At 30.1% G+C, this 14,325-nt stretch overlaps 2 protein-coding genes and 1 pseudogene across 2 annotated transcripts; 1 reads left to right on the forward strand and 2 right to left on the reverse strand.

The window, feature by feature from the left end:
- Positions 1 to 627: 627 nt before the first annotated feature.
- Positions 628 to 1,439, reverse strand: LOC120279477. Its single transcript, XM_039286411.1, has 2 exons — positions 1,247 to 1,439; positions 628 to 1,110 (listed from the first exon to the last, which is right to left on the reverse strand). Exons 1-2 carry the CDS (start codon positions 1,342 to 1,344, stop codon positions 789 to 791), a joined length of 420 nt encoding a protein of 139 aa, XP_039142345.1. The 5' UTR covers positions 1,345 to 1,439; the 3' UTR covers positions 628 to 788.
- Positions 1,440 to 8,659: 7,220 nt separating this feature from the next.
- Positions 8,660 to 9,754, forward strand: LOC120279388 (metalloendoproteinase 1-MMP-like). The gene has a single exon (XM_039286321.1). The coding sequence runs from the start codon at positions 8,739 to 8,741 to the stop codon at positions 9,750 to 9,752; it is 1,014 nt and encodes a 337-aa protein (XP_039142255.1). The 5' UTR covers positions 8,660 to 8,738; the 3' UTR covers positions 9,753 to 9,754.
- A 2,180-nt stretch (positions 9,755 to 11,934) lies between these two features.
- The window catches only part of LOC120278631, a 5,743-nt pseudogene continuing 3,352 nt past the window's right edge, over positions 11,935 to 14,325 (reverse strand).

A 14,325-nucleotide genomic window follows, 5' to 3' on the forward strand; every position in this document is an offset into this window, starting at 1 on the left:
ATGATTCTAGCTAGACATGATGTTATATTGCTATGCCAGCACTATTTAGCAATATGCAAAAATTAAATATTCAAAAAATCTTAAAAATGATATGGTAATTGACTACATAAGACAAAGGGGTGTTTTCTGCTGTAGTTAATGCATGATGCACGTCCACCGCTATGTATATATACATACAAATGCTTACTTTGAAGCTAAGGAATTATGACCTCAGATGTACGTAGTATAGCGCTTGGAGATAATAAGGACAACTACGTTGCATGGTAGGGTCTCACTTAAACATGGAAGGGCATTAAAGTTATAACCATGATGTTAATGAATCAGGACACAGTATGAGATCCCACATTAGTGCACCCTACTTTGCGTAAGGATTCCCAAGTGTACATGCTACCTATTTAATGTTAGAGGATACGTGGGAGCATGGCAACCAAAGACCCATTTTCAATCAACAAAAAGATGAAGCATATGAGGTTTGTGGATATCATGAAGGTCCTCCAAATCTGAATCTATTCAATGAACACTTATGTCCTCATTGTTTTGCCATTTCAAAACCCTATTATATATATATTTATATATTCATTGTTTCATTGCTAAACCCTAATTTTATACACACGCACTTACATGAAATTAACAAAACACACAAATATATATATATATATATATATATAATTGTTTATATGTCACATATAGAGTGGTGAAACTTGGAATATAGAGATAGTACATGAAAAGCTTAGTTTGGGAGAAAAGAACTAATATGCACATGCCTTAACAGTAGGGCAGGTTATTGCTTAGCAGAGAACATCTTTGAGGAGCTTGTACCTGCGACCAGATGGCTTAGAGGAGGATGCTCCGGTGGTTGTGCTCTTCCCCTGCCGGTTAGCAACCTCTTCACGGTCACTGGTTTGTTTGATCTTGTCCATGCTTGAGTATTCAGACCGGCCTACGTCTTTGTGATCATGTTGAGCATGCTGTTTCTTGGAGATCATTAAATGAGTAGTGGTAGTAGTCTTACTAGTATTAGTTGCACATGCGTTGCGTTGCTCACTGAGACACCAGTCACAGATGCTGGAGGTGGCGGATTGGATGTCGTCGTAGTAGTTACTGCAGTACCTTGAAGCAGCGAAAGGAAAGAGAAGATCAGCAAGAGATCGATATAAATATATATTTAGTATGTATGTATTTATGTATGTATTTGCATTAGTGTTGGAATTAATTAAGGGCATATATAGTATATATAGATACGTACGAATGTTGAGAGCGGTAGTGGCAACGCATGCACTGGAAGAGCTTGTCTTGGAAACCGACGTCGCCGCACATGCAACACACGGTGTTTATGCTTTCCATGGTTTCTAATTTTAGTTTTATGAGATGAGGAAGAATGATGGAGAAGAAGAAGAAGAAGAGGAGTAAAGAGAGGGAAAGGAAGACGGGGAAGAAGAAGAAGAAGAAGAAGAATAGAGAGAAGAAAGGATGAAGAAGAAGAAGAAAAAGAAGAAAAAGAATAGAGAGAAAAGTGAAAGAGAAAAGGTGATGGAGAAGAAGAGGATGAGTACAGAGAGAAAGTGAAAGGAGGATGATGATGATGAAGAAGAATAGAGAAAGAGAAAGGATGAAGATGGAGAAGGATCCTAGAGAGAAAGAGAAACAGAATGGATGGCGTTGGACGTAGTACTTGCAAGGGCAGGGAGATGGATAATAATAATAATAATAATAAGAAGAAGAAGAATAGATAGAGAGAGGAAGAAAGGCTATTGTAGAAAAATAGAAGATGGTTGGAGCAGTAAGAGAGGATAAGCTGAGGTTTTTGGACTATGGAAACTAGAGTAGAAGGCGGTGGATATATATATATATATATATAGAGAGAGAGAGAGAGAGAGAGAGAGAGAGAGAGAGGGCAGAAGGCGGTGGAGAGAGATAGAGGTTGCAATAGAAATATAGATGTTTATCGATGTATATAAGTACAAAAGATGGACTTTAAGCTTATGATCAAAGATTTAAGCACTAAGATGCTGGCAAGAAAGCTTGTGAAATATATATATATATATATAGGTGTTGCCATAGAAGAGCGCATATATACGTAGAAGAAGAACTTTGAGGTTCACAAAAGTTTAGGAGATGGTTGGAAAGATAGAGATAGAGAGCAATTAGTTGTGGTAATAGCTATGGGTACAATGTAATTAATGTATATATATTCTCATGTGCTTCACTGAAAACTTATGCTGAGATTGCCACTTTTAAGTCGTTTTCACTTCTCTCTCTCTCTCTCTCTCTCTCTCTCTCTCTCTTTCTCCTTTTCTTTCATTTCATGGTTGAAACATTTCAGTCCTTTTCATTTGATTTTTATATCTATTAAGTGAGGGAGAAAAAGTGAGTGTGAACTGGAAAGACGACTCTGACCCCATGCCCACAACCTTGTGCATGAACTAATAAAAGTCAGTAGTTTGGATGTCTATCTTATTTGTTTATGGAGCGTACATACATGTATCTCCTGAGTTTAACTATTTCCTTCTATGTATAGAGAGAGATACAGTTCAGAAATTTTGGACAGAGTGGAAGACTTGAATCCTTAACCTTTTTCTGATCAGTAAAAGAAGTGAAATATCAACTCTCAGTTGTGACTCTTGTGAGTATGATTATCCTCTTGCAACCTTTATATATTATTTTAATTCTCTTATGACTTATATTATATTTATATTTATTCTTGCCTTCTTGGTTCAATTGGACTTGTTTAATCAATGCATTTTAAATTAAACAGTACTTATTAAAAAAATTAAGTAATGCATTGTCAGGTACTTGTCTTTGTTAAACTAATAGCTGAGATCAAAGTAAAATCTAATGGAACTTTATAATTTTTTATACGGGTTAAACAAAGTGATATCAATCAAGTGTTAGTTTTTATTATATAAGTATTTGTATAGCTGGATCTCACAAACAAGGTGTCAATCTCTGGTGGACCAACATCAAAGTTGTTTGACAAAGACGGTACGTTGGATGTGAGGATCTATTTGAGTATTTGTTAGATAGATACATTGATTGATAAATATGGTTGGACATGAGGATGTATACATCTGTTTGAAACTTTAAGGTATTAAACTTCATTGAACACAAGCATAAAGGTTTTTTTTTTTTAAAAAAAAAAAGATTGGCTGGTTATTATAAGCGTGCACCTGGAAAAGCAGGTCTCCATTTACAACTTAGCATTTTAGTGGGAAGTGTGGTTCTTTTGGTATTCTTTTAGAATATAACTACGGAAATTTTATTTTATTAGTTAGAACGAAGTATACCTTTATTAGTTCTGAACTTAGATATTTCGGTTACTTTGACTTTTAAATTTAAAATAGGCCATTTAGGTCCTAAAATAAGTGAATTATTTAATCTTAGCCACTAGTGAGTATGACATCCCATACCTGCTATTTTTTATTATTTCATTGATGATATGAAATGAAGGGTTTGCATGGCACATGAATATACATTAGTACACAACTCAACAAGCATCACATAATTTTTCACTTGCCATTTATTTTCATTTCTATATTTTTATTTTAAATTAAATTACCAAGATAGCAGAAGTTACTGATGTGTATAAGACCAAAAATGCTAGCTTGGTGACGTTGTAGTAGTAATGGACTTGATGATCCAATTTCTCCCTAATTTTCCTTTTTTTTTCTTTTTTAACTAACATCTTATTTTATTCACAAATTTATCAACAAAAATAAATTTATAAATTAACACCCATGGTTTTAACTTTGAATTCAAACACCCATTGTTTTTTGTACTCCATTGTAAATAATTGCAAAAATCCAAAGCTAAAGTGTAGACTTGAGATTTTGGACTTTCTTTGAAAGCCCATATTAATGTATTTTATATATAGTTTAACATAGTTTGGATTTAGGGTCTAATAAAGATAACATATCTATATATATGTGTAGTACTTGAAATGGTTCATTCCTATTGTATTGTATAGGTAACCTTTGGGGTAGGGAAGTCATATAGAGAGGACCACCTTAAAACAGTGAGAAATTTGTCTTTTGCCCTAAACTGGATGGCCTTGATCATTATTATTTGCACTTCGGTCTTGTCTAGAAAAAACAATGGATAACCACACACTTGCTTTTTCAATAGGAGGTCCTTTTTACTGCACAATTACCATGCATGCCCTTGTTTTTCAACTTGATGTGAAGTATCCATTCTGTACCCTCTTCTTCACATTTACTCCAATTTACCACCTGCTGTGGAAGCTTAGAATTATCACACGTGTGTAACTTTTTTTTGGCTGACATGTGTGCTTGCATCATTTTCATCTTCTCAATGGATTAATAATATTTGGACAAAATTATAGGACCGAAAAGTAACTTCGAGGAAAAATAGGATTTTTGGGAATACTGAAATTTTAAGACCACATGTGGATTATTTAAATTAGGGGGACTTATTGTTTGTTTTGTTTTATTTTATTTTTTATCCAAATATAGATAAGCTAGGGCTAGGGCTGCAAATGGACTAAACCGTTTGCAAGCTACTCGAAGCTTGATTAAAAAAATAAAAAAAAAACTCACTCATTAAATAAATGAGCAGAGCTCGAGCTTGATTTTTGAGCTCGAATAATTAATCAAGCCGAGCTCGAGACATTCACTGCTCTGCTTGTTAAGGCTCGCCAGTCTACTCTTTTATCATCTCTTGAGTAGAGACCTTCGAGCCTTGAAACAAACTTGCTCACGAGCCTTCTTAACGAGTTTGTTAACGAGCCTGTTTAATGAGTCTGTTAAATGATCTTGCTTAATGAGTTTGCTCACAAGCCTACTAATGAGTATGTCAAGCAAGTTTGATAATGAGTCTACTCACGAGCTTGCTAAGTATGTATTTTTTTTCTCAAGTGCGGTTGTAAATGAATTAATATGTTCGTTGAAAGCTTGAAGACTTGACTCACTAAGGCCTCGCCTTGGCTTGCTTATTAAGGGGAAAAAATGAGTTCTGACTCACTAAGGCTTCTCCTTGGCTTGCTTATTAAGGTAAAGAAATGAGTTTTGAGTGTGATTTCTGAGTTCATAAGGTATTAAGAGGCTCATTTATATTATTATTAACAAGCTCATCTATAAGAATTATTGCTAAAATTGTTTATAGCATTATTACTAAGCTTACTTATATAAAGTATTTATAAAATTGTTTATAGTAATATTAAATGGTTGTTTATGAGATCATTAATAATAATTTGTGAAAACTATTACAACTGTTTTAATATAAATTTAAGTAAAAGAGAAGATTAATTTATAATTTTCATTTAAAAAAATTAATATTACTTTCAAAACAATAATTTTTTAATAATAATAATAATAATAATGTATTATTTATAAAAAAAATAATGGAGGTTTATCAAGCTAATGAGACGAGTCTGGCCTTCAGAATTTCATGAAGCTCAGTTTAGCATAGGCTCGAGCTCAGTTAAAAAAGTGACGAATCAAGCTTGAGCATGGTCAGGCTTGGCTTGGCTTGTTTGTAGCTTTAAGACAAGCTATGTGTTAAGGGCATGCGTAGGATCAGTGATTAACCATCCAGTTTTGTATCCTCACCCTAGAATAGGGTCTCGGGTGGCAAGCCTGAGCTCACACGGGGCTGCTATTACTATGTTGCAATTGAAATGATTTAAATTCAGGATAATGAATATTCTCTACTAGCACCTTATGTAAGTGGATTTATGCCGTTGAGCTATGAGCCTGTTGGCACTTTTTGTTCATTTCAAATAGAATAGTATATATATTATAATATACGTGAAAATAGAAGATTTACAAAGTATTATTCGAAATCTAATTCTACGATTGGAACTTCACTCCAATGCAACGCTTCAAGCAATTAATAATTACAGACCATGACACAGTGTTGGAGGAACAAAAGATAGTTTACAATGATCATTGACATTAATTTTAAATGATAAAAACATTGGTAAATATGAAATTGATGAGAATAATTGTAGTGTTTATGAAATATAAAAACCTGGTCTGGAAATTAATTTTGAGCAGACATTGATGAGATTCTTGTTAATTATAACATTAGAAATAAGATAGCTTAATTTAATGTATAGACGATGAGAGTTTTTTTTTTTTTTTACATAGAACACCAATATGTTCTGGTGGGGTTTTTCTATCTTTTCTCTTATGACCCAATGGGCCGGAAACCAGCCCACACTCTTTGTTAGGCCCATTCACAGTAAAAATTCCTAATTTAAAAAATGCATAAATGAAAAAAATAAAAATTCATCTGTTTTCTCTTACACGCACACATATATATGGCTCTAAATCATACCATCATAGAGTTTCTCCAATCTTTATATGTATGCATTGCAAGCTGAGATTTTTCATTACATATGTTTAGTCAATTTGACTGTTTATTATCATTTAAAATAGATAAGTAATAATGCATTTTCTAATGTATATTTCTAAACATTCAAAGTTTCATATATATATATATATATATAATTGCCATATATTTTTGTTTTGACATAATTTTATTTTATATTTTGAAGTTATATCATTTAATAAACAAGTTATATTTTTACCTCTGTCTATCAAATTTACACTTCCTAAGAAGATAGATATTTTTTTAAGTAAAGTTAAAATTATAATTTCAAACACATATAGAGTGCTCAAAAACAACCAATAGGTATAATGAAGTTTATTTTAACGTTAATTATCGAATTATCTTACCAAACAGTGAAATATACATGTTGATTTAGTTTTTGTTTTTTAATTAACTTTAAAATAAAAAGTAAATACATCAAATCTGTTTTAAATATGGTATTCGATAATAAGTATTATTTATCCAATCACATAACTTGGGACAAGCTTCCTACATATATTTTTTTTATTAAGAATTTAATTTTTTAGGATAAATATATCTGATAATTAATTTTTAAATATTGGTAATACTATTATATGTTCATTATTATTAAAAAAATAAAATTTTAATTTGAAAATATTAAATTTTTATTAGTATCAATTAAGTCAAATTTTGATTTATTCAAACAAATTTTTTTCTACAACCCAACATTTGAAAAAAAAAAAATTTCCACAATCGCATTATTTTATTTTCCAACCCAACAAAACTTATAAATTAAATTAAGAAAAAACAAATTAGTTATTAGTTTTTTATAAGTTTAATTAACTTTAATTAAATACACAAGATGAAGACAAGCAGAGCGGTTTTCCATCAGTTTCTTTAGGTTAGCTCTTACTTCCGGGAAGTTAGTTGGAATTTGGTTTCGGATTTGGGAAGTCGGACACGCAAGTACCAATTGTGATCTAACTTCCCACTTGGGCGATCTCTCAAGTCATCTCATGCCACGTGGACTTATTCGGGTAACTCAACGGTCCAGATCCGATGTTGATGGTTGGCCTCATAAAAAACATTGATTTAGTTTTGAGTTCTAACATGCTTCCCTTTAATTAATATCACTTTCAAATGACGTTGTTTTTCTTATTTGGCTTGTAATAAGTTTGGATAAAATGATTCTTTTTTATGTGAATATACAAATTTTTTTTATAATAATTTTAAGGGTTATAATTGTGCACATATATTTGGTGAACAAACCATAATAATATTAATAACTGATATATTATTTTTTTTTAAATGTATATATATATATATATAGCTATATGAATAGAATTCAACTTAAGAAGTCTATGAAAATACATGCATGTTTTTTTATGGATGATTATATATATATAAAATTCAACTTAAGAAGTCTATGAAAATACATGCATGTTTTTTATGGATGATTATATATATATATGATTTGTTTAGTTAATTTATGGTCAATGGAGTGTATAAGGAAATTATTGTGGTTTATAAATGTATAGAAGAAAATTATAATTTTTATCAATTTATAATAATGATAATTATTCAATTTTGCAAATGTATGTAAGCAAGACGTTGATGACTATTGTTTAAGTTTTATTTCAAGTTTTCAAAGACTATTAGTCTAAAGTTTTGCATATTAGTAAATAGAGTTAGTTCTTGGCAATTGGCATTTTTCTTTGTCTTACTTCTCCAATCTTTCGTGTTAATATGCCAATAATTTTGTTGAAACAATGATTTAATGAGTAATTGTATAATTTTTCAACAAAATTATATGTTTGATTTGTGGATGGTAAAAATCAAATAAATAAAAATTCATTTGGTTTCAAGTGTATAATTAGTGGTGGCATAGTTAACTTTCTCATAAAAGGTTAAAGGTTTGACTTAGTGGCAAGTTAACTCCTAGGTACGTAGTTAGTTAAAAATTTAATAGAAAGTTAAATGTTTGATTTATTTTCAAAATATGATTGAAGATTTGAGATGTATGTTATGGGTTATTTATTAAATATATATATATAGTAGGAAAGTGATCAATCATATTTACTCTAATTAGTATATCATGCAAAGTATAAATTGTATAATCACTTGTAATTTTCATAAACACATTAATTCATCATAAACAATAAATAAATACAATCAACTCAAAACAAAACATTAAAAAATAAAATAAAAGACGCAACACACACACAGAGACAAACATGAAAACTTCAGTTGGCCACCAACAAATTAAGAGAATCACTACCCATTCATCAACTTCCACAACAAAATCCACCAAACAAAAACACACAACACCAAACAACCAAACAAAACTTTTGACCATAACCTCCATTTTAAGTACTTCCCCCAAAAAACAAAACCTAATTAGCTTAACACTAATCCCAAAAAAGATCACAATGTCTTCAATAATAATTCTCCTCTCCCTTCTCTTCTCCTTCACTTCCTCAAGACCACTTCCACCCTCACTTCCTCAATTCACATGGCAAGCTTTTGCTAACCTCACCGGAGCCAAGCAAGGTGATGAACTCTCCGGCATCGCCGATCTCAAACACTACCTCAATCGTTTCGGTTACCTCCCCGGCATCGCCGCAAACTTCACCGACACTTTCGACAACTCTCTAGCCACTGCCATCTCCCTTTACCAATCCAAACTCAACCTCCCAATCTCCGGCCACCTCGATGAACCCACACTCACCAATCTCATGTCTCCGAGATGTGGCGTCTCCGACACCACCACCACTCGTCGTAAAACCTTCCAATACTTCCCCGGCGAGCCTCGGTGGTCCCGGTCACACCCAATAACTCTCTCCTACTCCCTCTCCCCTCACAACACCATAAACTACATATCAAAAGCCGATATAATTGCGTCGGTGAGCCGAGCATTCGACCGGTGGTCGAGAGTGATTCCAATCACCTTCATCGAAGAAAATAACTACGAAGAAGCCGATGTGAAGCTTGGCTTTTACAGAGGTGATCATGGTGATGGAGAACCATTTGATGGTGTTCTTGGGGTGCTTGCACATGCCTTCTCGCCGGAGAACGGAAGGCTGCATTTGGATGCAGCTGAACGGTGGTCAGTGAACTTTGCCGACGAGAAGTCTGAGGTTGCAGTGGACTTAGAATCAGTTGTTACTCATGAGATTGGGCATGTGCTTGGGCTTGCTCACTCTAGTGAGAGTGATGCAGTGATGTTTCCGAGTCTGAGTCCGAGGATGATGAAGAGGGAACTTAGGGTTGATGATGTTGAAGGAGTTCAGGCATTGTATGGGTCTAACCCTAATTTTAAGATGAGTTCTATTTTGGAGTCTGATCAGGATACTTCTTCTTCTGCTTCTTCTTCTTCTTCTTTAGTTAGGGTTAGGGTTTGGGGTTTTGGAGTTGTTTTTCTGTTGATGGTTTTTGTTTTATGATTTTAGGTGATTAATTTCATTTGTTAACATTTTAAAAAAATATGTATGTAAAATTAAAACAGGCGAATATGAATTTATTATTTTATTCTCCTTGATGCAATTCCAATATATATATATATATATATATTAAGCATCTCTCCATCAATTGGTTTCGGGTCTTTTGGGTAGATGCTCTTAACGAGAGAAGTGTTTAAATATTAATTTATATAAAATGAGAGCATACATGTGTTAAAATATTAATTATATAAAATATTAACTATATATATCATGTCCATATATATATATATATATATATAAGGCTTAGGATTGTGGAGAGTTTAGATCAATATCCAAAGTTTCTCAACCTCTCCACCTAAAAACATCTGTTTTCTTTCTATACATTTTTTTTCCTAGGAAGTCAGAACCGGACTGGACCGGTCAGTCTAACCGGGTTGGACCGGACCTGGGCACTAAGCCGGTCCGGTTCAAGCCATAAAATCGGTTGAGTAAAAAACTGGTCTTGAACCGGACGAACCGGCCGATTCAACCGTGAACCGGATGAACCAGGTTGGTTCATATGGTGTCAAATTTCAAGTAAATCAATCAAGCCATCTAGTTTAATTTAATCACCGGTTCAAGCATGATAGTTCGCGCTTCACATGATTGGTCTATGAAACGGCTTGTTATATTATCCTGGTTGTTCTCCACTTATAACATGCCCGGCCAATCGAAATCATCTGAAAAAGTTTTTTATCTTTTAAATTCATTAGCGAGATCCGTTTAAGCTAAAATGTGTCAATTGGGCAACACACCTCATAATAATCCTCATGATGTCATTTGAAAATAATAGCTTTTTATTTCTAAAGAACTTCAGTAACCAATGTGAATAATGAAAGAAATATTATATATAATTTATACATAGTTACATACAGTAAGGTTCATTAGATTTTTTTTATTAATGAATGGTATTGTAAATTTATAATCTAATGAGTGGTATAGAATCATTAGATTTTTTTATTAAAATCATTTAATATGTTTTATTTTATATTTTTATAATTTTATATATTAAATCCGGTTCAACCCGGTTAGACTGCAGTCAGACCTCTTGACTCTTGAACCTTGACCTTCTCCGGTTCAAAGGTCCGGTCCGTTTCTGACTACCTAGCTTTTTCTCATATTTTTCAAATTGAAGGATTTTCTATAAACGTCCCGATGAAGTTAATTAATATGGATTTATTATTTCATACTCTATTCAGCAGTTTATATATATGGGTATAATACCTGAATTGATCCCTCTATTTGTCTCTCTCTTCTCTTTTGGTCCTTCTACTCATAAATGCTCTCCACTAGTTCCTCTACTCTTGAAAATAACCCAATTTAGTCTTTTTACTCTTAATCTCTTCCCATCTAGTTCTCTACTTTTGAAAATACAACCATTAATTAGCCCATTTTAGAATAAAAATGACTAAGTAAAACCATTTTCAAGAGTAGAGAGCTACTGCAAGCATTTTTTAGTAGATGGACCAAAATGGAAGAGAGGGAAAAGTAGAGGAACTAATTTGGGTATTATTACCTATATGTGTGTCTCAGTAAGAGAGAGAATATAACAATGAGGGATAAAAAAATATTACAAAAAGATAAAAATGAAAAATGGGAGCTTTTAGCTTTTTAAAAAAGTTTATAAATGAAATTATTACCAAACTTTAATTATATTTTTTTCAAAAAAAAAACATTCAATAAATAAGAATTTATGGTTTAATCGATGGTTTGTAAAGTAACTTATCCTTTTTCCCACATGTTATTATTTACGTATCAAGTCATGTTGCTAATTAACAAGAATTAGAATTAATGAACACATTGAAATCTATTATATTAGTGTTTATATATATATAATCATTAAATTTATTTTCATATGACTTGGAAGAAGAATACTTGAACATTTTATGCTACATTTTTTTATAATTAATACACATTGTTTCTCTCTCATATCTCCATCAAGTTTCATTGTCAATTTAGGCATGTTTTGACAAATGTATAATTAATTATTACTTAACCAAATATTATTGGAAAGGACCTTTAAATGCTTATTATTTAAAATACTTCCTTTGCACTAAACCAAGACTTCTTAATAAACAAACATTTAATTTTCTTAATGTCATAGAACATTTACAATTATTTTTTTTAGAAAAAAATGTTTGACTTTTCAATTGTCCTAAAATAAAATGAAGTCATACATACAATTAATTAAGTCATTAGACCAATTAAGAAGTAATTAACCACAAATAGCTTGAAGAGAAGTCTCAATTACCATTGATTATTACAAGTAACAACTACCAATTGATAAATATGGTTCAATTTTCCTATTTATTTTAAATAATCAATTGTTTCAATCTATAGATGTGAAAAATATTCATAGAAGTCAAACATGATATTACTATTACAAAATATTATTGACTTACCAACTACCTCTTGATCCAATGGATCAAGTCTCCTATATATGATGTTTGTGTTTTTTACGAAGAGTCTGGTTTGAATCTTAACATAAATGTGTTAAGGTATTAATTTCACATTTGTACATATTTTTGATCCGATTTATCTAGTTTGTTAAAAAAATGACATTGGTCATAAATTGACTGTATTGAATATGAGAAAATTAAATAATTCATATTTATCATCATCTTTACTCAATTATTTATGATTTCTCCTTTAATACATCAATTTATCTAGGTTGTATTCTAGATAAATGAAAACTTTATTATATATCATTTGTTTGGTAAAAATGAAGTACTTTGTGAGTAAAACCCTCAAAATTGCAAAATAAAAAGAAAAAGAAAAAATAAATAATAATAATAATAATAATAATAATAATAATAATTGCACGAGTATGTACACACAATACACAAGAATTTAGGTGAGTTTGGCAAATTATAAATGATATTTTATTAAAGTTTAGTGGTATAATAATAGTGAAACCCAGTCATATTTTATAGTAAATTTCAAAGAGAATTGTTTAAATATCTCTACAAGAGTGAATCATTATTGAGACATATTAATAAAAAATATATTTACTTATACACCTTTATAAAATACTTTCATTTGTTTATATAACTATGCATGTTTTTATAAAATATATTATATAAATTTTTATATTTGATTTTTTTTTGTCAAACCAAGTATACTGGCAAATCAATATAATTATAAATGAATATATAAGCAAATTTTTATTTTCATAATAATATGTAAGTAAAAAAAACTCTAAATTTTATAAATATTCATATATATATATATATATACATTCATCTCATAAGAGTTTGTCGAAATGGTAGAAGTTTAAGTCATTGAAATAAATGATTTTTATAAGAAGCTTTTGTATATATGTAATCGAGATTAATTTTCAAAAACATAGAGACTAATTAAATATCTAATATATAAATATATTAATTATTATAAACCATGCTAAACAGATTTTTAAAATTTTTTATGTTAGAATTTTTTTTTATCATTTACTTATAATATAAATTTATAGGAATAAACTTTCACATTAAAAAAAGAAGAAGAATGAGAATGAGAAAGAAGTATTAATTGATTTGATGATGATTGAAAATTGAAGCTCAGTAGAATGAAAGGTCAATTCAATGTGGGACCAAAGTAACAGTATTCAGCATGCCTTCTTTGTCTTCTTTCTTCCAATAAATATATATCTCACTTAACTTATTCATTTTATTTTATTTTATTTTTAAATTGTTTGACCGAAAAAGTTATATTTTAAAGCTATTTTTTATTATTTTAATTAATAACAAGTATTTATTAGTGTTAATAATTTTTTGTAAAAAAAAATTTAAAATTGAATTAATTGCTTATACACCAACCAAGTAGTGGTGAGTTGTTGTGAGAATAAATTGGAACAACAGTTTTGGATTTTGAATTTTTATTGAAATAATATTAAGGTTTTATTATTAGGATTTAAACAATTTAATAACTTAAATTATAAGAGTATCTGACTTTTTCTTTTGCATTTTAATTGGTTTGATAATTATACAAGTCTTGTTTTAAAACAAGGATAAAATAAAATAAAAATTAAAACCCTATTTTTGAAAAGCATAACTTATTTACAAAACAAAGGGAGAAAACAATAATCCAATTAATCTTTTATTTGTTTGACATATATTAATGACTGTTTTTCAAGATATAAATTTTTATTCAACAAATTTAAATGAATATTATATATATATATAAATATCAACTGTATACATAGTTAGAATTACTGTTTTTCAAAATTATAATTATTAATTATATAAAAAAATTTATAAATATTTACTATTATTTATTGTACATAATAATTATTTAATATTATTTATTATTATGCATGGAATGATTGTAACTGTTGAATATAAATTTAACTCTACTATAAGACATCATTAGATTTAAAATATAGACATATCGCTCCATAATTCTCTCTCTCTATATACTCCCTTCATTTTTTTTAGTTGTCACATTTACATAATTTATATCGATTAAAAATATTGGTTAAAGTTAGTTGATTATTTATATTTTATAAAAAATTTCATTATTTTTCAAAATTACAGTATTTAAA

This window comes from Dioscorea cayenensis, chromosome 16, assembly GCF_009730915.1.
Source record: "Dioscorea cayenensis subsp. rotundata cultivar TDr96_F1 chromosome 16, TDr96_F1_v2_PseudoChromosome.rev07_lg8_w22 25.fasta, whole genome shotgun sequence".
NCBI lineage: Eukaryota > Viridiplantae > Streptophyta > Magnoliopsida > Dioscoreales > Dioscoreaceae > Dioscorea > Dioscorea cayenensis.

Bases quoted from the DNA above. Each gene is read 5' to 3' on its own strand.
- LOC120279477 (XM_039286411.1), bottom strand. From the start codon at position 1,344: ATGGAAAGCATAAACACCGTGTGTTGCATGTGCGGCGACGTCGGTTTC. The intron at 1,111-1,246 runs GTACGTATCTAT...CGCTGCTTCAAG, and splicing joins CACTACCGCTCTCAACATTC to GTACTGCAGTAACTACTACG.
- LOC120279388 (XM_039286321.1), top strand. From the start codon at position 8,739: ATGTCTTCAATAATAATTCTCCTCTCCCTTCTCTTCTCCTTCACTTCC.